Here is a 22,953-nt window from a genome sequence, read left to right as displayed (position 1 = left end):
GGTTACAATAAAGCTAGCAGTTTATCACTACTAAAAATGGGCTAGCGCTAGGAGCTGGTAACTTTAGTAAGCAGCTCCTAGTGCCTTTTTTATGAGTGACTGTTACTTCCGTTATCTTAATGTGTGGGACATGCCATAATCCAATGGCTTTATGATTATAAGAATCCCAATACTACGCTGTACTTCTAAACCCAATGACAGATAATGGTCTACTAGAAACTGATCTGCGCACCGACATCCTCAGAATAGCATAAAAACTAATCCATTCATATTCCTGTAAGTCAGAGCCTGCGGACATAACACCAGGTCCTATCCCTTTTCTCTATCCTAGACCACTATGGATGTCTGAATCTTTTTTTCCTATTTTTTTTTTTTATATTTTAACCAGGGTTGGCAAAAACATGTTCCAGACCAACACAGGCTTGTGGATTACAGCCAAGCTCTGCCTGGATCGGCACAGATGTGCCCTCGTAGGTAAATACCTACACAATGACAATCAAAATGAATAGAGTTGTGTAATAATAGTACAACGTATGACCAAGTTGTCCCTTTACATCGAGGACAAAGAAGAATGAAGTACTTGTCTGTGTTGTGCTGTAACACGTCGCTTGTTTTGTCGACAGACTTTGGAGTATTTGGGGACAGACGGTAAACCCTTTGCTTTGTTACCTTTTGTGACGTTTCTTGGGGGTAGAGGAGGAGCAGGAGCAGTACCCGCTGTGCTGCCCGGGGAGGAGTTGTTATTGAGGACGGCACCATAAGTTTCATTCTGGATGATATTTGGCAAGAAGCTTCTCTGTTTGTCCTTGGCGATGTTTGCTGCATCTCTGGCCAGTGAGGCAACACTAGATTGTACTGAATTTGCTCCAGGTTGGTACAGACTGACTGGTCTGTCTTCCCGGCGGTTGGGACTTGGCTGCTACAAGATCACAGATTTTAACAAAAGAAAAAGTTTAGAGAGGAAAATGTGGAGACAAAACTATAAAAATGGCAATAACTGAATACTAAATAGTAAGGTGATCTAAAGAGGTTTGTAAGCTTTCTCACTGCATAGAAGACACAGGGTTCTGCTGAATTTAGCATTGATGGAGACCCGCCAGCTTTTGCAAAACTACAACTTTTAGTAGTAGTTGTAGTTCTGTAATAGCTGGATGACCACGTTAATTCATACTAAGTAGATGTAATAGATTTCTGAATTATTTTCCAGGCCAAGACGTCAGGAACTATGCGAAGATCCTTTGTATAATTAAAATGTCCAAAAAATGCCCATAGGGTGCATGTATGTCCAAGTCCAAGACTTCTCTAGAGCTGCACCTATTCTCTGGAATGCTCTGCCCCGGACTATCAGACTAATACCCACCCTCCAAAGCTTCAAACCTGCTTTTAAAACCCATCTCTATAGGCAGCCTATCACACTCCCTAACTGCATGAAGTTTTAACTCTCTTTACTAACCCATCCTGTGTCCTCCTCCCATCTGTCACCAAGCACCCAGCAGGCACCAAGCTTCTCTGCAGTCCCATTCACCTTGGACATTGTATATAAGATGACAACTGATGACTGGGTCAAGCGACAGCACTTCTATTTATGATATTTTGTTCTATTCCCTTAAGAATGTCTGAACCATTATGTAAGCTTTTTACCTCTTGTGACCCCACTCTTCCTTATAGACTGTAAGCTCTTGCGAGCAGGGACCTCAATCCTTTTGTTCCATATGAATGTTTGTGCTCTGTCATGTTTTATTATATTTGTATTTATAATTTGTAAAGCGCTACGGAATATGATTTCACTATATAAAGAAAGATTATTATTATTAAAAAAATTATTTAAAAAAAATAGTGTACAGGGGGTGCCAGATTCTGTTTTTTTGGCGCACTTTCTGCACTGCTCTGACAGATCGCACCAACTTTTTTTGGGTGCACCTTTAACATAGTGCGAGCAACACAATTCTGTCAGACTCTGCATGTTAAATGTGGCACAAGGTCCGACTGTGCACCGGAATGCCCCTTTATGTGCAGAAATTTGTGTGCAGCCGCACCACAAATGAGTCTTGTGAGACACAAACCCGGCGCTGACATTTCTTAAATACATGCGCAAGCAGTTTTCACAGGGGCCAGTATGTATTCATACTCAACAGCAAGAAAGGGGAGGTGAAACGAACCTGAATCTTATCATCCACATCGTCATCGCTTTCATCCAGGTCTACGTGATGCAACCTCCATTCATATTCCACGTGGACATGAGAATTGAAGCGCCCGGATAAAGCCTGTATCAACTGAGAGAGCACAGCAAGTCAATGAGGAGGTAAAATATAAGTCTGACAATCTTTTATACATGGCTAAAGGATGGTTCAAAAGACGGATGATAAAGGGCTGCCCACTTTCCAGATTTCAGAAAAGTCATACATGTAATGACACGGTATAAAGCATACAACTTCACTGGTGGATATATGACGGCTTCTTCTCCTACTGCACTTGCAATGATACGGTTTAGGACAATCACAGATTCAGGTCATCTACTACTTTCTGTGCTGAGTACTTTTAGCATCTGTGCCACTACGGAGGACCATGGGTGATGAATTGACTTTACAAAGTCAACCATGGACACCAGAGAGGGCTCCGCAGTGTGGCCTGAAGCTATTTAGTTTCTGAAGACTTAACATTTGTTTTGGAAAGTGGACAAACCCTTCTTCACAGGTTCCATTGACTTCTATAGGACTTATCAACACAGTTCCAATGCCAAAAGTAACTTGCAGTCCCTGTTCCACCTAGCAGATCATCTGTGATTATATATTTATCCCCTATGACTTAGATAGGAGATGAATGTTCCGTATAGGAAATCCCCTTTCATACAAGTTTCATAAAAGATTACAGAACACTTAGAATTTTTTCTTTAGCCACCACAGTTTCCGAATATTCAACGTTGTTAGTTTTATCACTGAGGGAGCAATCACACTGCCTTTGCCCGCCGTACCGTAGCACGGCGGGCACATGACGGCGCCGGGGAGAGGAGGAGGAGGTGAGCGCAGCTCACTCCCGCCCCTCTCCATAGGAACATATGGCGTACGGCACCGTATGCGGAGAAAAGATAGGACATGTCTTTTCACGGCCACGTTACGGTGCCGCTCCGTACGTCGCTGTGCACTCATTGCCGGCCTATGGGGACGTATATGCGGCATATATACGTCGCCGAATATAAGCCCCCTGAACGGCTGTGTGAATGCGGCCTTAATATGCTAATTAGGCACAATCATGTTTTCCTAAGGGGGTAATTTTTTTTATCCCGTCTTACCTTCTTGCTAGCTTGAATGGAAAGCACATGTGACTCTCCACACGGGCAGCCCTGCTTCATTCTGTGGTAATGCCATTAAAGGGAATCTGTCACACGATTTGTCTATCCAAATGAACTTCTGTGTTATTTAAAGCTGTGCCCACACGTGCCACCCATACCTTCATTTTTTTTCAAGCTGCTCCAACCATGCTTCCAACCAAATCTTCACTTTAGAAATATATGCAAATGAGGCTGAAGTGCTCTAGGGGTGTAAGTAGAGCACCTCAGCATCTCTCTCAACCTAGAATTGACATAGCTGAAGGGGGAAGGATGAGGGAAGGTGTTGGGCAGAGGAGATGTAGACAAGGACGTTGTTATTGCTCTGATGCCAGAGCCCTGAGATGCTATGATAACGCCCACCAAAGCACTTCAGCCTCATTTGCATATTTCTGAAGTCATTTTTTTTTACAAAGAAAGCTCAGCTTTAAAATAAAAAAAACAATGGTATAGGTGACATGTGGTCATAGCCTTATGTAACATAGCAGTTAGATCAAGTAGGTAAATTGTGGTGGCAGATTCCCTTTAACACGCAAGATGAGAATAACCCTTTAAGATGGAGGCTCCAGCCAGGACTGCCCATCCGAACGTAGATCTCCTTATTAGCATATTATGTGCCAAATATGAACACATTAATAACTCTACAATTGTGTGGCCTAAAGAGAAAGCGGAATCAGGGGCGTTTTGGCGATTAAAGGATGTAAGGAGTTTGGACAGGTTGATAAAGGTCTTCTAGCAGGTATCTAACAAGCACTAGGGACAGCCAGTTATCTTTCACCTTCCCATGCTGAAAGCTAAAGTATTCAGGGACTTACATGTATAGGTCACTGGCACCCAGAGATGTCAACTAGTAACAAAATGACACGTTCTATGGGTGCATTTAACATTTTCTTTGAATGATTATAAATGGGAGCGTTTATAAGATGAGCGGTGATGTGCAGCCATAATAATGATGATGACAAGAATAATAATGTACAGGACATACCAGGTCCTCACACTGTGTGTGCTTCAGCCTCTTCGCTATGTCCAGAGGAGTTTCTCCGGCTTCATTGGCTGCAATCCAAAACAGAGAAAAAGATTAACTAAATTACAGACACTTCCGTCACCAATATCAGTCCATGTATTTACAAGCAGATTCCCACTATCTAGAGGTAATGTAGATCATATCTATGTAATAAGCAGACATGAGAGGGGTCACAGGCACTTAATGGGGACAAAAGTCTACGCTTGTGTTAGAAAGGTCATTCATTATTATACTGTGGGGAATACGAGAAGCCAAATGCAGTCTAAGGCTACATTCACACTGCCGTTGCCCGCCCGTACCGTACCGTAGCGGGCAACGGCAGTGTACGGGGAGAGGAGGAGGAGGTGAGCGCAGCTCACCCCCGCCCCTCTCCATAGCAACCTATGGCGCACGGCGCCGTATTACGGGAAAAGATAGGACATGTCCTATCTTTTTCCCCGGGTACGGAACGGTACGGTGCCGCACGTGTGCTGCACCGTACCGCTCCCGTAGGGTGCCGTGCGCCCATAGGAGTGTATGGGGGACGTATATAGGCCGTATATACGTCGGCCGTATATACGTCCTCCATACGTTCGTGTGAATGTAGCCTTAGGGCGCATTCACACTGTTGTTGCCCGCCGTACTGTAGCACCGGTGGAGAGGAATATGGCGCCATATGCCGAGAAAAGATAGGACATGTCCTTTGTTAATCAAACATATCATATTTTTGCCGTTCCGTTGACTTATTATGATGACCTCAATTCACATTATTCCTATTCCATCACCAAGCCTATGAAGGGAGGTGGGTGAGTAGTACCTACCTATCTCTATGGAGGCCTTCCCCCTCAGCAGTAGTTTAAGGCACTCGGCGTTGTCGGTTAAGCAGCAGTAGTGAAGTGCGGTGCTGCCTTTCACAGTCTGTTTGTCCAGATTTCCACTGCAGACAAAACATAGAAACACATTAGAAGCCGATACCGGAGGCAGAACATAGGGGCGCACATGATACATTTAAAAAATTCACACCAGCTTTCTGAAGGTTCTCTTTCACTTTGACAGTGTCAAAAAAATTGTGCAAGATGCAGAGTAATTTTTTTTTGTGCTATAAATAATGGATGTGTAACAGAAAATATTAATTAACGGAAGGTGAATGGAAGACCTTCTGTTTTTAGTTTCCATTATTCTCTCTTAAAATGAAGAGTGTAATGGAAATCCCAATGCAGGAGAGGGCGCTGTGGGTTCAATTTCTTTTCAGACCTTCTATTCTCCACTCTATAATAATGGACTCTAGTAAAAGTATTTGAGAGGAGATGCCCTTACATCAACCAAGGTTTCCAATATCAGGTCAGACTCCAAAGAGTAAACATAGCGACCGTGAAAAACAATAGAGTACCAGCACAAATTCAGTCACTGCTAAGACCAGGAGTACTCATCAATACGATAGTTCAAGGACATTAACATCAGGATGAAGGGTTGTAAACCAAGCACACTTGCATGCAGGTGTGTCCCCCCCTGACAGGATCTGCTCTTCTTTTAGGACCTTGTTTTTATGAAAAAAAAAAAAAAAGTTTCAAAAATTATGTGCATGAACCTGAGGGGCTCCAAGCTCCATATAGGTCAATGGAGCCAAGAGCCCCTAAGGCTCATTTTGAGGAGGTTACTCCACGCTCAGCTTCTTGCTCTTCTTCTGCAGGGCAACATTGTGAGACTATTATAATCTAACTTCTTGGGCAACTCAATCACATTGGGGCGATTCACTAAGATCGTGCGTTCGAGTTCCTTCCTGTGTCACTGCGGCGCTGAGGTCCGCCGGAGTTCCCCTGCTTCTTCCCGGTGCATATGAGTGCTGATTTTGCGACACAAAACCTTTTTTAAATTCCGCGGTTTGTCCGAATCCGTCGGATTGTCAGACGGCCACGCCCCCGATTTCTGTTGAGTGGCCAATGAGCCAAAATACGTTCGTGTGCGCCAAAATCCCAGGGCAATCCGGCGCAAAACGGAAATATTCGGGAAACCTGTCGAAAGTGAGGTGTTCGGACCCTTAGTAAATGAGCCCCACTGAGTCGCAGTGCATATCAGTACGTTGTAACAGCAATGGGTTCTAATACATACAAAATACTACTTGATTTTCCATTCCCCTCATCTATTCCATTTCATACATCTATTAAGAAGTTGTCAGGCAGTTGTAACACATGGCTACTTTCCTCTAAAAGCAGGACCACACCTGACCATGGTTTGTGCAGGTATTACAGCTCAGCTGTATAGATATGAATGGAGCTTCGTTGCTATACCACACATTATCCATGGTCAAATAAGGCACTGTTTTTGGAAGAAAGCAGCCATGATTTTTAACCCTCAGACACCTTATTTCTCCAGCATTTTATGACTGTGTCCCAGTAATGCTACATTTTCTATGACACAATAGCTGGCTATAGACTTACCTATTTTGCACCAGGAAATCCACTATATGCAGTGAGGTGCGGTCGACTGATCTGACAGCTAGATGTAGCGCGGTTTCTCCTTGTTCCTATAAAAAAATTGAAGAATATCCATGATTGGAGGCTGTAGGTTATCCTGAAGTAATCCCACCTGCAGTATTGTATAACGTACATGCACAGGGTCACGGTCATGTATATATAGGGTCCGTGTATCAGTGACTCATGTACGGCATCACTGCACAGCAAACCATCTGCACAGATAAATGCCTCTCAAGGATTTCCATCATTGTATACAATGATCTTTTCTATCTGCAGCCCTTAGTCTCTGCTCTACTTAAAGGGACAAAACAATAATCTCCCAGACCTTTGATGGTGATACCAGAACGATGTATGGGAGGACACATGCCTGTCAGATTTAAAGGGGTTGTCTTAAGTTTTCAACTTATCTCCTACCCTATGGAGCTGCTCAGTGAGGGTCTGATTGGTAACCCCCAGCAATCTGGATATGAGTGTTGTAGTAGTATAGGAGTGTCAGAAATTTCAGAGCATTGCGCGGTTGTATCTCCAGCATTCTAAGAGAATGGGAACGCTGAAGCTCTGCAATTTCTGAAACTCCCATGATATTGAATGGATCGGCAGAACACACTCTTGTTCAACTGAGAACACAACCCCAGTCTTATGGATTGCTGGGTGTCCGTTCTCATAATCAGTGGGGTTCACAGCAGTCGGTCTCTCAATAATCAGATCCCCTATCCTGTGGACATGGGATAAGGTGACAACTTTGGCCAACCCCTTTAACCAAGCAGAAAAAAAGCAGCAGACAAAACCCTAACAATCCAGTCATCCAGTGTGTCTATAGAAGTATATGGACCCCAGTTCTCTATGAGAACAACTGAACCACTGTAATATTACTGATGTAGAACCAACTTTAAAAGAAACACATAACACTAAACCATATAAACACATCACGGTCACTAAATGAAAGAGGTGCCACTCACATGCCCGTTGGCTAATGGAATGGTTTCTGTGAGGTCTACTCCATCTGCGTGTAGTTGTACCAGTGCATAGATGTCCCTGGTCTTCACTGCATCACATAAGCTCAGCATTTTCGATGCGTGGTCTACATATTTCTTTCTTGCATACCTTTTCTCAATGTACTTTGCGGTGATGTAATCTTTCCTCGCATTCCTGTAATAATAGGGGAAAAAGTAAAGAAAACATGTGAATAACCTTCACTACAGCTGGACAGTGCTCTATGTAAGAGGTAGGTAGTTGAGACTGGTACTGTGACCACTGGTGGAGGCGAAGGCTAGCCCTAGCAAGAGACTTTACCATAAGATGTGCTACAGGGTGGCACCCGATCCACTGGCAGGAGAATAGGTACCAGGGAGAGAGGGAGCCCTTGCAGCTACTTTGGGTCCCCTCTAAGGGTAGGGTGTACAGCACAATATATTGATATACATTAAGCTATATTAGAAGGCCTAGATACACACCAGATGGAGGAGTGCACAGCTCTAGATGAGTTTCTGTATCACATTTTGGGTAATTATAGCTCCATATGTGCCAATCTACAACTTACATGTCACCGCTGGAAGCCGGCTTCACAGTATCATCAGCAGGCAGACAGGCTTCCATAATCTCATTAAACGCTGTGTTTCCTATATTTTTTGCAAGCTAAAAAAAAAAAGGGGGGGGGGATATTAGCTTATTCATGTATGTATTGTGCAGCGTGCTGAAACAATGCCAAAAAAAACAATTATATCTATGCAAATGTCAATCGGACACCGGTTACACTGGATTATATTTCTATTGAGCCTTATTGCTCAATAAAATATCCATCTATGCAATATCTATATAGAACTTAGATAATTAGATGGATAGATAGTGAATAAATTATATTTATCGAATAAAAATATTTATCTACTTACACATGTATTAATATATCAATCAATTGATAAGAGCTTTGCCTATCTGTTCATCTACTTAATATATTTTAATCTATGTAATATCAAGCTTCGTGATATCTATATAATATCTGTCATCTATCCATCTTAATATCTACAGAAAAAGGAGAGTCCGAAGCAGCACAGATAAGCAAGGGTGCAGCAGCCGTAGGTCCCTTGGCCAGGAATAAAGCTTCACCCTTTTCCACGTACCTCGGAGTGCTGCCTCTTTCCTACAGTCATCTTAATATCTATACATAATCTAAAAGGCTTGAAAAAGGCTGCAAGTGAGGCGAAACGTTGCTGCACTTTATTGTACCTGCCAACATGGAATAAAGAACCCACATTGCGGGATCTGAGGCCTGGTCCCATTGTGCCTGCACCCACCTTCACCTATGCCGCTTGTGTGCTGCTTACAATTTCCTCAAGTATACATAATCTAATATGAATCTATATTAAAATATATCATTCTATCTATCTACTATTTATCATCTATCAATCAATGATCTACAATCCATCTTTCTAACAAATACCATCTACCTATCAATCTACTTACATACCTTGCTATGTATCTATCAATCATCTGAGATCATCTTTCTAATCGCCATCTATTCATCCACCATCAAAATCAAGCATTGATAAACCAGGGACACTTACTCATAGATCCATGCACTGTGACAATCTTCTTATATTTGTTATCTATGGCTTCTTTCCTTCTAAAATAAACTTGTAATATTATGCTAATTAGCCCAAGGGGCTCTGGGGGGAGGGGGGGGTGTTTCCAGAGCCCCTCAGTGCTGGACATTCATAGGCTGTTACAATGAGAACATGTCTTTACCCCATGTTCTCTCCCTCCTCCCTCTGCCTGTGTAATCTAGAAGCAGCAGGAAGTGCAGAGGGAGAGAAGACCTGCACTGCTCATTGCAACAACCAGTGAAAAGACATCACTGAGGGGTTCTGGAAACACCCCTCAGACTCACTAGCATAATTTTAAAAGTTGATTTGAGATGGAAGGAGACCATTGACAACAAATATAAGAAGATTACCACAGTCACGGTGCCTGGATCTATGAGTAAGTGTCCCTGGTTTATCATGATGGATGATTTCCTTTAATGTACTAACGGACCATCTTCCCGTATGGTCCAAAGTACCACATACACGAGTACCTAATACTCCTTTCCCAAATATCTGGGCTCTTATGGTGGACCTTATGGTTACTTCTACACTGTTTCTGATCAATGATCACTGTCATAAATTAGAACAAAACCAGAATTTCCACAAGATATTAACATTTGCCTAAATCTGGCGTCAACTGGAGCAATAGTATCAGAGAATGTCACAGTCATATACAGGCAGTCCCCGGGTTACATACAAGATAGGGTCTGGAGGTTTGTTCTTAAGTTGAATTTGTATGTAAGTCGAAACTGTATATTTTATAATGGAAGTTCTAGACAATTTTTTTTCTTTTGTCCCAGTGACAATTGGAGTTTCAAAATTTTTGGTGTAATTGGACCAAGAATTATCAATAAAGCTTCATTACAGACATCTTACAGCTGATCATTGCAGTCTGGGACTATAGTAACATCCAGAGAGCTTCACCAGAGGTCACATGGGGCAGAGGGGTCCGTCTGTAACTATGGGTTGTCTGTAAGTCGGGTGTCCTTAAGTAGGGGACCGCCTGTATACAGTATCTACATTACATCAGGTTCCTTAATCTATTAATAGACTCTTATAAAGCTGAAGACTTTCTTCATACCAAGAGTTCAGATGTTCCCAGGACGTCCAGTGTGAGTGACTGTATTCTGGAGTAATGTACTCCCAACTCCCGGTGAATCCCTGAGCACTCAATACACGTCAGGATACCCAGGTTTGTAGAAAGCCACGTGGGATCTGAGATATCAAGCAAATATAACATTTCATTAACAGCACATAACAGAGCAGAAGTAAAATAATGTAAACTACAGGTAGTCTCCGGGTTACGAACAAGATAGGGTCCATAGGTTTGTTCTTAAGTAGAATTTGTATGTAAGTCGAAACTGTATATTTTATCATTATAGTTCCAGACAAATTTATTTTTTGCCCCAGTGACAATTGGAGCTTCAAAATTTTTGCTGTAATGGGACCAAGGATTATCAATAAAGCTTCATTACAGACACCTTACAGCTGATCATTGCAATCTGGAACTATAGTAACATCCAGAGAGGTCACCAGAGGTCACAGGGGGCAGGGGGGCCTGTCTGTAACTATGGGTCGTCTGTAAGTTGGGTGTCCTTAAGTAGGGGACCACCTGTATAGTAATCTCCTCCCAAATTTACGTAATATAGGATAGGCAATGCATTTTACTGATCAGGTGTACTGTATATAGGGGCGAGTGTCTTCTGGGAAAAAGAAAACGTCCCTGGTTCGGATCCTTTGTAGCTGTCCGAACTCGTATAATGAATCCCAGTGTCTACTATCTGTATATAATCTCTCAGTACGGCAATTATAAATTTAATCAAACCTCATGGAAAGGAGGGATGTAATAAGGAGCATTATGTAACTTCTGGACAGCAGCCAGCGGGGCCGTAATGAAATCCACTGGACGGAGCTAATTGGCGGAAGATAATGAACAATAAAAATGCAACTGGGACCAGAGCGGCTTATGTCTGGAGTGGATTACCTGTGCGGCACATGGGAAGAAGCAGCATGGCCTGTGGTTGGTAAAGACTGTGTTCATATGTAGCATTTACACTGCGTTTTAACACACAAAGTAGCCCCTAACACCAGTGAAAGCAAGCGGTTCTCACACTTGCTGTTATTACACAGAGCTTATACAACGCCAGTCTTGCTAGCAAAGATTGGGGCCAGGCCAGGCTCTAACTGTCCGAAGTGTAACATGCTGGATGCACACCTTATGCATATGTATTGGGAATGTTCCAAGCTGGGAGAATACTGGCAGCAGGTGTTGGATCTTATTTTCAAGGTATACTCAATACGTCTGGTAACATCCCCACGGGTATGCTCGCTGGGGCTATTGGAAGACGATATGGCTATTACGACTGACATTATAGGCATGTCTCGCATTCTCTATCAGGCCCGGAATAGCAGCCAGGTGGATACAGCCGCTCCCCCCCCCACTAACAAAGATCTGAAAGAACGCCTTAATGATGTAATCAGGTTAGAAAAAGTGGAGTATATAAAAAAAGAAAAGTCATGAAAAAGTTTGAGGCTGTATGGGGTGGATTGCTACACCAGATCTCCCCTCTAGGTTTCTACTATCTCCATCTGTCCTCTTGGGATAATCATATTGCATTGTATAAAATAAGTGTTCCTGTGTGCGAGTGCTGTATGTCTATGGGAAGAATAGAAGGATAAGAAGGGATATCATGGTATATGATTGTAAATATACGATTCCTAGAAAGGACTCATCGTTTCATTGATATATTGTGATGCATACGTCTGTATTGTTGTACCGGGAAATGAGAGGGAGGGAGGGTAGAGAATGGGAAGGTGTTGTCAAGTTTTGTGTGGGCGTAACTAATAAAAACGATCTGATTAAAAAAAACTAACAAAAAAAAAAACACAAAGTAGCTGAGGATGGGGGAAATTACATACCGGTTAACATTTGCGCTTACAAAACTCAATGTTAACACATTAATTTTCTGTTAACAGAAAGTTAGCAAACCATAAATGTTGACACAATATTACTGCATTCGTTAAATGGAATTTTGTAAACAGCCAAATTTTGTAAAGCAGCCAAAGGTTGGTGGGTGTCCGCCCTCTTCCGACCTAATTTTGATCACCTATGCCCATAAATGAGAAAATTAAAGTGGGTTTTCCCCATATAGAAAATTTATAACATATACACAGAATGGGGGATATTTATGATACGTGCGCAGAGGCCCTGATAAATATGCCCCAATGTATCTTAAATACATGACAGTCCTATCTGCGTGACTCGCACAATATCGGGAACAGGAGGTCTGCAGACCCCTTTCCTACAACCGTGGGAGGATTGGACAGTGTGCCACGTGTCTGTGGCACTCTATAGAAGTACTTAGTGTATTGTCTTGGCTATTGTTATGGCTCCCCCAGGGTGCAATCACATGTTCAGTTTATCAGATGTAGTTTTTGAGGCCAAAAGCAGGTGTGGGTCACTGTGGGTGAGAACATATAATTGAGAGAATCTGTTACACCTCCGGTTGCACTCCACTTCTGGTTTGTACATCAGAAACTGCATCTGAAAAACTGAAAGTGTGAACGCACCCTTCGAGTTGAAAGCGTCTGAAAGACAGCGGACCTCTCTTCCCAAGGCAGGACGGTCATCTATCATCTATTTATAACACATACTGCGCATAGTCTAGGTGGAAAACCCAGTATCGTACCTGATGCGCCACAGTCACAGCAAACATCATTCCCTGGCATTTTCTGGATATCTGATATAATCTCCTTGGTCAGCTCCTGTACAATGTTGTTCTCTCCTGTGCAGTGGTCCCCTTTAAATGCGTTGTTTAAGGCTTCTTCTTTGCTGTTCTGGAGCACAGACATCCATCTACAGGTAAGAAGACACTGACATCACTTTCTGTAACATTATGTTGAAATATTGGGGCTATACAGGCAGTCCCTGGGTTATGTACAAGATAGGGTTTTTTAGGCTTGTTCTGAAGGATAGGTATATTTTATAATTTTATTAAACATTTTTTTACCCCGTTGCAGCTGGATTTTTAAAATGTTTTGCCTTCATGGGAATAAGGATTATCACTAAAACTTCATTACAGACACCTTACAGTTGATCATTGCAGCCTGAGACTAAAGTGAAGCATCCAGAGAGCTTCACCAGAGGTCACAGGGGGCAGAGAAGTCCGTCTGTAAGTCGAATGTCTTACTCAGGGACCGCCTGTATATACAATATAATATAAGATGTGCCCATCCATTATTACCAATTTTTAAATATACCTAAAAAACCACAGAATGTCTCTTATTCATGAAGTAAGCAGTCTAGGTTCTGGGTCAATAAACACTCCAGACCACTTTAAAATTTGCAAAATGCCCTAATCTTCTGCAAAAAAAACCCCTTATATTTAAAGGGATTTTACACATGTGTACATTATGTATGCCATGCATTTATCTTTTCTTGTTTTACATCTGTTATAGCTATATTTATTTTCAAGACCTACAGGGATCTCCAAAATCCCATAACTGAAGTGCAGCACTTGATCTTGAGAACATGCAGAATATATGTATCACAACCAGCTGATCTTTAAAGGAAAAAAAACAAAACAAACTTTCAACAGTAACCTATGACATATTGAAGGATGACTGCTGTATGGATTGTTCACTCAAACAGAGTACCAGAAATCTTTTGAAGCCCTCATGGGTGAATTTTTTGGACATGTGAACATGCTCAACTAGGAAAGGCTGGGCCACGTAGCGGACTTCTTAATGCGGTATACATATTTGTATACTTACATATACACAGCATATACACACCACATACACATACATACAGCATATACAAATATACATACATACATACATACATACACTATGATATAGACTCATGCAGCATATACACACATACAATTCCATCAATACCATATACAGACATACAGCATATACACACACACACATAAAGTATATACACACCCAATACCCCCCTGGGCCCCCTGACACTGCGGGCCTCATAGCGCCTGCTACTACTGTTGTTACGCCCTTGCAAGTCAACAATATGAGTACACCCATGAATACTCACATTTGGCACTCTTGTTCATCTTCAGCCTGAAAATGATATGTCCGATCATCTGCCAAAAGAAAATCACAATGAATTAGAATAGGATAGAGAAAAAAAACACAGATCCCAGGAACAAACTCAACAGGAATAGACGCCTGTAATTTCATTTATACAAAAACATAATACTATGGGTCTGTAGTTCAGTGGGGCTCATGGTGTGACCTATGATGGCACAACTGATCAAGGAAGCATAAAGAAAATGTATTATTCTTATGGGTTTCCATAAACGTCAGTTTGTTTCTCTATAAATAGGAAATACATTATGGTGCCACAGCAGAGTAAAGGAATTTTCCAGCGTAAAGTTTTAATGAAGTTAGTGAGAGTTGCGCTTGTAGTGTAGCTGGATATAGGAGATCACTTAGAATCCAATTTAAAGGGGTTGTACTAACATAAACTGTTCCCTGAGGGTCCAACTGCTGAGACCCCCCGATCATGAGAATGCAACCCCCAGCAATCCTAAGAACAGAAACCGCTGTGATCCAGAGAAAGGGGATCTTGTTCTTAATTAATGGATAGAGTGACAGGATGACCATATGTCCTTCTGTTCCATTCCGTTGTAATAGTGGGGGTCATTTACTAAGGGCCCGATTCGCGTTTTCCCGACGTGTTACCCAAATATTTCAGATTTGCGCCGATTTTCCCTGTATTGCCCCGGGATTTTGACGCACGCGATCGGATTTTGGCGCATCGGCACCGGCATGCATGCGACGGAAATCAGGGGGCGTGGCCGAAGGAAAAACCCGACGGATTCGGAAAAACTGCCGCATTTCAAAAAAAAAAAAAATGTGTCGCGAATTGCACTTACCTTCACCAAGTATAGGCCGGTGAATTTCAGGGCATTCCAGCGCGCCTCTGGGGAACTTCAGCGCAGCAGCGCCACCTGGTGGACGGCGGAGGAACTACCTTAGTGAATCCCGGCCGGACCCGAATCCACCGCAGAGAACGCGCCGGGTAAGTAAATCTGTCCCAGTGTGTCAGAATTTGCCAAGCACAACCCTCACCTATCTCCAGCATTCACATAGACCGTTAATGGGAGCACCGTAGATACTTGTGCGCTGTACTCAGTAATTTCCAGCTCTCCCTTACAGTTGAATGGAGTGGTAGGACACATGCCCATCAAGCTGCTCTATCCATTAGTCAGAACAGGACCTCTGTTCAATGGATCACTCAGCTTGGATGGGGGAAAACCTTAATTATAGTTGGTACAACCCCACTCCAATATAAAAGCATGCAGTATAGATCCATGACATGGCCAGAAGTAAGAAATAATAAATGGGTTCTCAAACTAAACCTTGAAAGATTGGAAAATGTATTAAACAGCAAGATACAGAATGAGTTCTGCTGGAGGGCATTTTCATACCAGAGAAAATTACTTTTCATTCCCAGAGACTTAGGTGGAGTGGGGTGCTTCTGTTTGATGTTACTAATGTGAACACTGCTCATGTGGATGTATCTGTTACGCCCATATAGGTATAGAGAAATTTGCTCATAAGCAGCCACCACTCTGTTCACGGCAGCTGAACCTTTTTAATCTCCCACCAATGCCAGAATAAACCTATGTGCATGGGACTTATAGGACATTTAAACAGTTTTCATTTGGAGCAATTAAAGGGAACCTGTCACCAGGGACATCATTTTCACTAAAGACAGTTTACAGAAGCCCATCACACCTGCAGTGCAAAATGCCGCTCTGCCTTTTATAAGCATTTGCATTACAATATAACTGTATGTTATAACTTACCTTGCACCCTGACAGAATCCTCTGTGTAGTCCCAGGGGTTGGGCTTTGGTTTGGATGCATTTCAAAAAACAACATGCGACTTGCCTGTGCTGCAGACTGCTCAGCTCTCAGCCCCCCACCTCTGTGCTCCTGTACAGCTCCTCCCTCCTGCTCCTTCACAGAACTCACATCCTGTTGAGCTGACATCAGTGAGGGGGAGGGAGTAGCTCTACACGAGCACAAAAGTGGGGGCTAAGATTTGAGGAGCGAAACCAAACCCAGCCCCTGTGACTACCTCAGGATTTTATCAGGGTGCAAGGTAAGTTATAACACACAATTATATTGTAATACTAATGCTTATAAAAGGCAGAGAGGCATTTTTGCACTGCAGATGAGATGGGCTTCTGCAACCTGTCTTTAGTGAAAATGAGGTCCCTAGTGACAGGTTCCCTTTAACTGGAAGATTAACAGAGGGACTTACGAGAGATGAGGTCAAAACATTTCTTTTCCTCTGTGTTCGTTTTCACCTGACAGGTCAGTAGGTTCAGTTTTGCAGGAGGTTTGTTTGCCTGAGAAGTAAAGGTGTCAAAGAAATGATGCAGATAAGTAAGATTATGTCTTTAATGTAGAATATTCTGTTGAAGAGAAGCCCTTCACTTACTGTGCCATGAGCTATTGTGAGAAAACCATTCTTAACGGAGCATTTCCTCTTCTGCCATACTTTCCTTATTCTAAAAAAGAATAAAAGATAACAATAAAATGTATATATGTACAGTATATACATAGTAGTCATGTTCTGCACCATCACTGACCCATCACTCTTCTTGTACAGGTAGCCATTCCTATCAGTGCCATGTTCCTTGTTTCCTTGAGGCTGGTGCAGGCTGTATGCAGTGCTCTGGCGGAACTGGGAATCCTACAGAATGGAAGTAGGTTGGGGTAAGGTCAATCACCAATAATCCAAGTTATTATTTCATTAATAATGATAGGCAGTTATGACATTAAGAAATATGTCACATACATAGGGTTGTGTACTAGAACACAGAGAGCCCCTTCTATCCCCAGAAGAGACTGATTCATGCCCCATAGGGTTAAAGAACATCAACCAGAACTGGGCAATCTTGACAAAGCGCCTCAATTTATAGTTTATTCACTCCCCCTCACACGTCCACTCCCGTCCAGTCACTCCCGTTGAGATTGTTGGGATCCAGTGAGATCAGGGACCAGGAGGGACTGGATATGTGAAAAGGAGTGAATAAATGTTAAGCATGTGACCTCAGCTGAGCCCCAGGCTATTTTGAAGAATCTTTAAAACTGATTTTCATTGAAATTGCGCCATTCCGCATTGTAATAAAATAAGTTCTTAGCAGAATAAATCCTAAGAAGCATGTGAGTAGGACTAGTCAATCTGCAGCAGTCAATCTCATAGTAGATGTCCTTTAAGCTATACATTTGACTGGCAATGGCAATCCATACATTAACCTACATACTACTTCCAGCTAATAAGGTCTCATGGGTCCTGCTCTCCTTATAGATAAATTGAAGGTATAGGGTATCTTACAGGCTATTCTCCCAGGGATGACGTATGCCACTCCATTCACTATATAAGGCATAACCAGATTTAGCCGAATCCAGCATCTGGCTATCCCTAAAAGTCCATAGAAAGTGAAAGGAGTGGTGGGGCATACGCTGCACATACGGTTCCTTTTGTTCTGGGTAATGAGACTCTGGAATCCAAAATAGTTAGACCTTAAAATCTTAAATTTTCATGGTTCTTTAAAAAGGTTGCACACTGACATACACGGTGGCTCCCACTGATATTTGACAAGCGATTCTCCTATGTGACCATGGTGAGCACAATTGTGTCCATGGCACTGTGCTATGTCTGTGCAATCCAGTGATTCAAGGTTGTGTATCGGGATTTACAGAAACCATGCAGCCTATATCTTTTAATAAAATCCAAGGTGTCTGGCATAAATATGCTCATATTATCCTATTACAGGCGGCAGGTTTTCTATATTAGCGCTGCGGTCAGGAAACCTGCAGGGTGCTTATGAGAAAGATGAGAAGATGACGGCTCCTGCAGGTAAGACCTACACATCCCATTCGGGGCCTGTTGCTTCCCATGAGCTTCACACTTCCTCTGAATTTCCAGTGTGAAGTCGCTGTTATCCCCAGGGGCTTTACATCACAGCTGTTTGCCTACGTCTGAAAACCTCAGTGTAATATAATCCGAAATCGGCTTCTGAGAGACCTTTCATTTTATGTGGTTAACCCTAGCTTATCCACTTCCTATACTTAACCCCGTTTCATGTCAGCAGACTAAATAGCTGTGATCCCGGACGCAGAGCATTCGTGAGAGAGATCCCTACGGTCTGTAATATTTCTAAGGAGGGCATCTGTCATTGTCCAGCCACTCTATCTTATATGTACCGACTGCTAAGTCTGTTCTAAAGTAATACAGATACATCAAACCAGAGTATTACATGGCGTGTGAACTCCTTCTATAATAATAGTGATGAAAATGATTAAGGCCGGGGAGAGAAAGTCGACTGTAAACTAATACGTATTGTAAACAGCAAAAAAACTGGCCTTGTTACCCATCAGCCAATAACAGGACAGCTTTCAATTTTCAGAAGCAACTTATGCAATGAAAGATGAATGTTGATTGGTTGCTATGGGCTAAATTGTGGCCTACAATTTCCTACGCATGGAGACCATTTCCCTGTATATTTAATAGATGTAATTTTATATAATATTTATACAGTATTATATATTACTATTCCACACAGGCATCCCTGACGTGGACCATGTTTTTGTTCTGTGTCGGTATAATGGGAGGCCATGTTTATGTTAAACATTTTTGTGAGGAGCTTTCTTTGTGCAATGTGCAGAGAGAGTGTATAGTGTGAAAAGAGCCGAATGCAGCATGGGCACATTTTTTACATAACAGATGACATACCATTTTTGGAGAAAAAAGAACCTCCATTTTCCTCCATAATAAAAAATGAACAAAAATTATAGGGTGGAAGAGATAAAGTGTAAGCTGCAGTGACCCCCTTTGCCATATCAGCAGGTCTGATACCAAGGTTTTACAGCACCATCAATGTTATTGTCCGTAGGAAAAAAAAAAGTCAAAAATTATTTGAAAAATATTGTAATATAATAATATATTTAATGTGAAAAAATCACCTCCAAAGTTGTATGCAAATAAGCAGAAAAGAGTCATGTTTTGCACAAAATGAATCACTTTGGCTGCAGAATCTCATCTTTCAGATCTCATATGATTACACAACTGGATATATTTCTGCATCCACTTTTGTAGCCTGATGGTACCTGAAAGTAGAGATTCTTATCTCGAATATGACACCAAAAGCATTTTAATAGGTTCTATGGAACTGAGGATAGGGGCGGCTTAAGTGACACTCCCTCTTCAACCTCTAAAAGGGACTCATCTCACTTTAAAACATGAGTCTTTATTGCTCTCCTCTGACTTTGGAGGCCATTTTTTTGTAAGTAAACTGACAATATTTAACATCAAGGGCATATGGAAAGGAGATTTGATACCCTACTTGAGAGGGCCAGTAGTTTAATGGGGTAAAAAGTGTCTAGCTGAATATATAGCAAAACTTACGCACTTATTAAAGACTATTATTCCGGAAGCCAGAAGGTCCCTAAAACTACTTGATGATGTGCAGGGACAAAGTATGCAGATAAACACATTTTAGTGACACATGCACTGCAAGATATCAATGAGATTAACCCACTTACTCTTCTAGACTTCGGTCACAAGAGGTTAGAGCATTTGTGAGAAAAAGAGAAAACACATTTATGAGTAACAGTGTAGGAATTACCTCATAGCCATTGAACCCCAATAGAAAAAGCATTACACCATTTCTGGGTAGGTAATGGGGGACCCTAAAGCCCTCCGAGGCTTACAGCAATATAAAATCTAATGATATTAATAATGGTGTAAATGATATTCACACCTTCCTATGCAGATTATGGCATAGACTGCTCTGAACAATGTCAATAGTAGTAAAAATATACCTCAGAAATTTACCTTACATAGACATACACATTTACAGCTGTGGATTTGTGGTGCAGCGTCCACCCTAAAAACGCTGTGCATGTACTGGACTTACAGCCTGCGCACAGTGAAGAGCTAATTTGTGTTGCTTCATGCCTCCTCGATAGGCAGTATTTAATTTTTTATTGTGTCCGGAAAAATTAAAGGGCGATTTGGGACACTAAACCACAAGTGGGTGGCATAGTGTACCAGATTGCCCTGACAAATTCCCTTTCCATGACGTGCGATGTGCATGGGGCTACAGCTACATTATCACAACAAGATGGGTGTCAGGAAACCCCAGTTCTTGAAAAAGGTGCAGGTTCCAGAGGTGGGATCCACATTAAAAGGGGTATTCTAATTTATTGCATATCCACAGGCACACGATATATCTTGAGAATGGTTGTCCCTTGCCTCTCTTTCATAGCTGCAATGAAGGAGCTACAAATGTGTAGCGTTCTTCATTCACTTCTGTGGGAGCTATAAGCAGGCAAGAATGATCAAAGTGAAAGAAAAGTGTTCATTGTCGTCCTAAGATGGGGTAACCCCCTATATATGTGCGGAGAATACTCTTTTAACTTGTTCTCTACACAATTGAGCATGAGTCCAGTTCACACCTGTGTTGGAAGTTAAACCTTTCATTTAAGAGTGCGTTCACACACTGCGTCTTAGGTGGCTTTAACCGCAATGAAAACGCATGCGTTTTTTCATGTGTACCATGCGTTTGGCCAGTTGTAATCTTTTTTTCTTAGCTTCTGAAAGTGTAAGCAGCTTTGTTGACATTTTTACAGCTGCTTAAACTTCCAGAAATAAATAAGAACAGATTCAAAACAGTCAAACATATGGTAAACCTGCACAACGTATGTGTTTTCAATGTGTTTAAAGAAGCACACCATGTGACCGCACCCTTTGAAGGGGAAACAAAGACAAAGGGGCAGATTTACTTACCCGGTCCATTTGCGATCCAGCGGCACGTTCTCTGCGCTGGATTCGGGTCCAGCCGGGATTTATTAAGGCAGTTCCTCCGACGTCCACCAGGTGGCGCTGCTGTGCTGAAATTCCCTGGAACGCACTGGAATACACCGAGCCGGGCTGAGTGAAGGTAAGTGCAATCTCCGCGACACATTTTTTGTTTTAAATGTGGCGGTTTTTCCGAATCCGTTGTGTTTTTTCGTTCGGCCACACCCCCCGATTTCCGTCGCATACATGCCAGCGCCGATGCGCCACAATCCGTTCGTGTGCGCCAAAATCCTGGGGCAATTCAGGGGAAAATCGTCGCAAATCGGAAATATTCGGGTAACACGTCAGGAAACCGCGAATCGGGCTCTTAGTAAATGACCCCCAAAGTCTCCGTTTACCTTCTGTTTTTATATGGATTTCCATTTACAGGAGGTTGCCTTGCATTATAATAGTGATGGGGAAAAAAAGATGCTGGCTGCTGCGTTAAACTCAGGTGTGAACTGAATCTTAATCTAGAAGATTCTCCACCAAAATATGATAAAACACCCAAGCCTCACAAGCTCACCTCCTTCTGCTCCACCTGCAGTGCAGTTTTTAAGATGTCTCGTAGTTGGCTCAGTTGTTTTCTTTCTTCGTCCTGGACTTGTTTCATCTAAAAAAGAAGAAAAAAAAAAAATAACAAGAAAGATCAAATCCAAGTTTTATGAGGAAACTAAAATTCTCAACCCTCAGCAGAAAAAAAAAGGAAACCCAAAGGGCAAGAGGCAGACGGACCAAGAGACTCCATATTCATGTTGGAAAATAGTCACCGCAGTCAAATCTCTTCCATTAGCAGCTGCACGGAAGAAAAATTATCCAAGGTTAAGACGAGCAGAAAACCACAGATAAACAGACATTGTTCGGAATCGTTAATCCAGTCTAGCCGCCGCTCTTTGAAGCACAAGATCCTATTTGCTGTGTAAGATTTAGGACTCAAAGGCCGTCTTAGCCATGACCTGATCCAAGCAAATCCCAACGACCCAAAGCACTGGTCCTAGTCCTTACGTGCGGGTAAAATAATTTTCTCTTAGTGTCCGATGGTAACTGCTCTATTTGTATTCGATTGTTACTAATTTAAACGTCATATAGATGGAGACAATAATCCAATAAAAAGAGAAAATAAAATCTTCATCAACAAAATCATAATACAATTAAACATTGCGTTGATGTTACCTAGATGTATGTGACCTTCGTAGATTTTGGCAAAATGTTCCTTATTTAAATGGAACCAAGAACTGCTTGGACTATATTAGGTTCTGTTTTCTTTGTTTCCATCCCAGCTATGTCACAACATATTGATACGATAAAATGTGCGTATGACTGTGTGTATTATCTCTGTACTGTGACATTACTGTGTGTATCATTCCTGCACTGCAACATCACTGTGTGTATAATCTCTGCACTGTAACATCACTGTGTGTATAATCTCTGTACCATGACATCACTGTGTATTATTCCTGTAGTGACATCACTGTGTGTATTATCCCTGTACTGTGACATCACTGTGTGTATAATCTCTGTACCGTGACATCACTGTGTATTATTCCTGTACTGTGACATCACTGTGTGTATTATTCCTGTACAGTGACATCACTGTGTGTATTATTCCTGTACAGTGACATCACTGTGTGTATTATTCCTGTACAGTGACATCACTGTGTGTATTATTCCTGTACAGTGACATCACTG

The 22,953-nt window shown here is 42.0% G+C and overlaps 2 protein-coding genes across 5 annotated transcripts in view; both read right to left on the bottom strand.

Annotated features, from left to right (window-relative positions):
* ASAP2 (ArfGAP with SH3 domain, ankyrin repeat and PH domain 2) overlaps positions 1-22,953 on the bottom strand; it is a 146,207-nt gene that overhangs the window by 7,122 nt on the left and 116,132 nt on the right. For all 4 annotated transcript variants that reach the window (XM_072143548.1, XM_072143550.1, XM_072143549.1 and 1 more), the window contains 14 exons: positions 21,791-21,877; positions 17,009-17,112; positions 16,858-16,927; positions 16,678-16,765; positions 14,438-14,486; positions 13,071-13,237; positions 10,463-10,596; positions 8,343-8,437; positions 7,762-7,951; positions 6,767-6,852; positions 5,150-5,265; positions 4,311-4,378; positions 2,160-2,273; positions 670-919 (listed from right to left, as the gene is read on the bottom strand). In XM_072143548.1, coding sequence (XP_071999649.1) covers positions 670-919; positions 2,160-2,273; positions 4,311-4,378; positions 5,150-5,265; positions 6,767-6,852; positions 7,762-7,951; positions 8,343-8,437; positions 10,463-10,596; positions 13,071-13,237; positions 14,438-14,486; positions 16,678-16,765; positions 16,858-16,927; positions 17,009-17,112; positions 21,791-21,877 — 1,618 coding nt within the window. The remainder of the gene's footprint in view (positions 1-669; positions 920-2,159; positions 2,274-4,310; positions 4,379-5,149; positions 5,266-6,766; positions 6,853-7,761; positions 7,952-8,342; positions 8,438-10,462; positions 10,597-13,070; positions 13,238-14,437; positions 14,487-16,677; positions 16,766-16,857; positions 16,928-17,008; positions 17,113-21,790; positions 21,878-22,953) is intronic.
* The window catches only part of LOC140122554 (isoamyl acetate-hydrolyzing esterase 1 homolog), a 92,108-nt gene that overhangs the window by 49,621 nt on the left and 19,534 nt on the right, over positions 1-22,953 (bottom strand). The gene's annotated exons all lie outside the window — the stretch shown is intronic.

This window comes from Engystomops pustulosus, chromosome 3, assembly GCF_040894005.1.
Source record: "Engystomops pustulosus chromosome 3, aEngPut4.maternal, whole genome shotgun sequence".
In the NCBI taxonomy this organism is placed as follows: Eukaryota; Metazoa; Chordata; class Amphibia; order Anura; family Leptodactylidae; genus Engystomops; species Engystomops pustulosus.
This window is presented reverse-complemented; position numbering and strand designations above follow the sequence as displayed.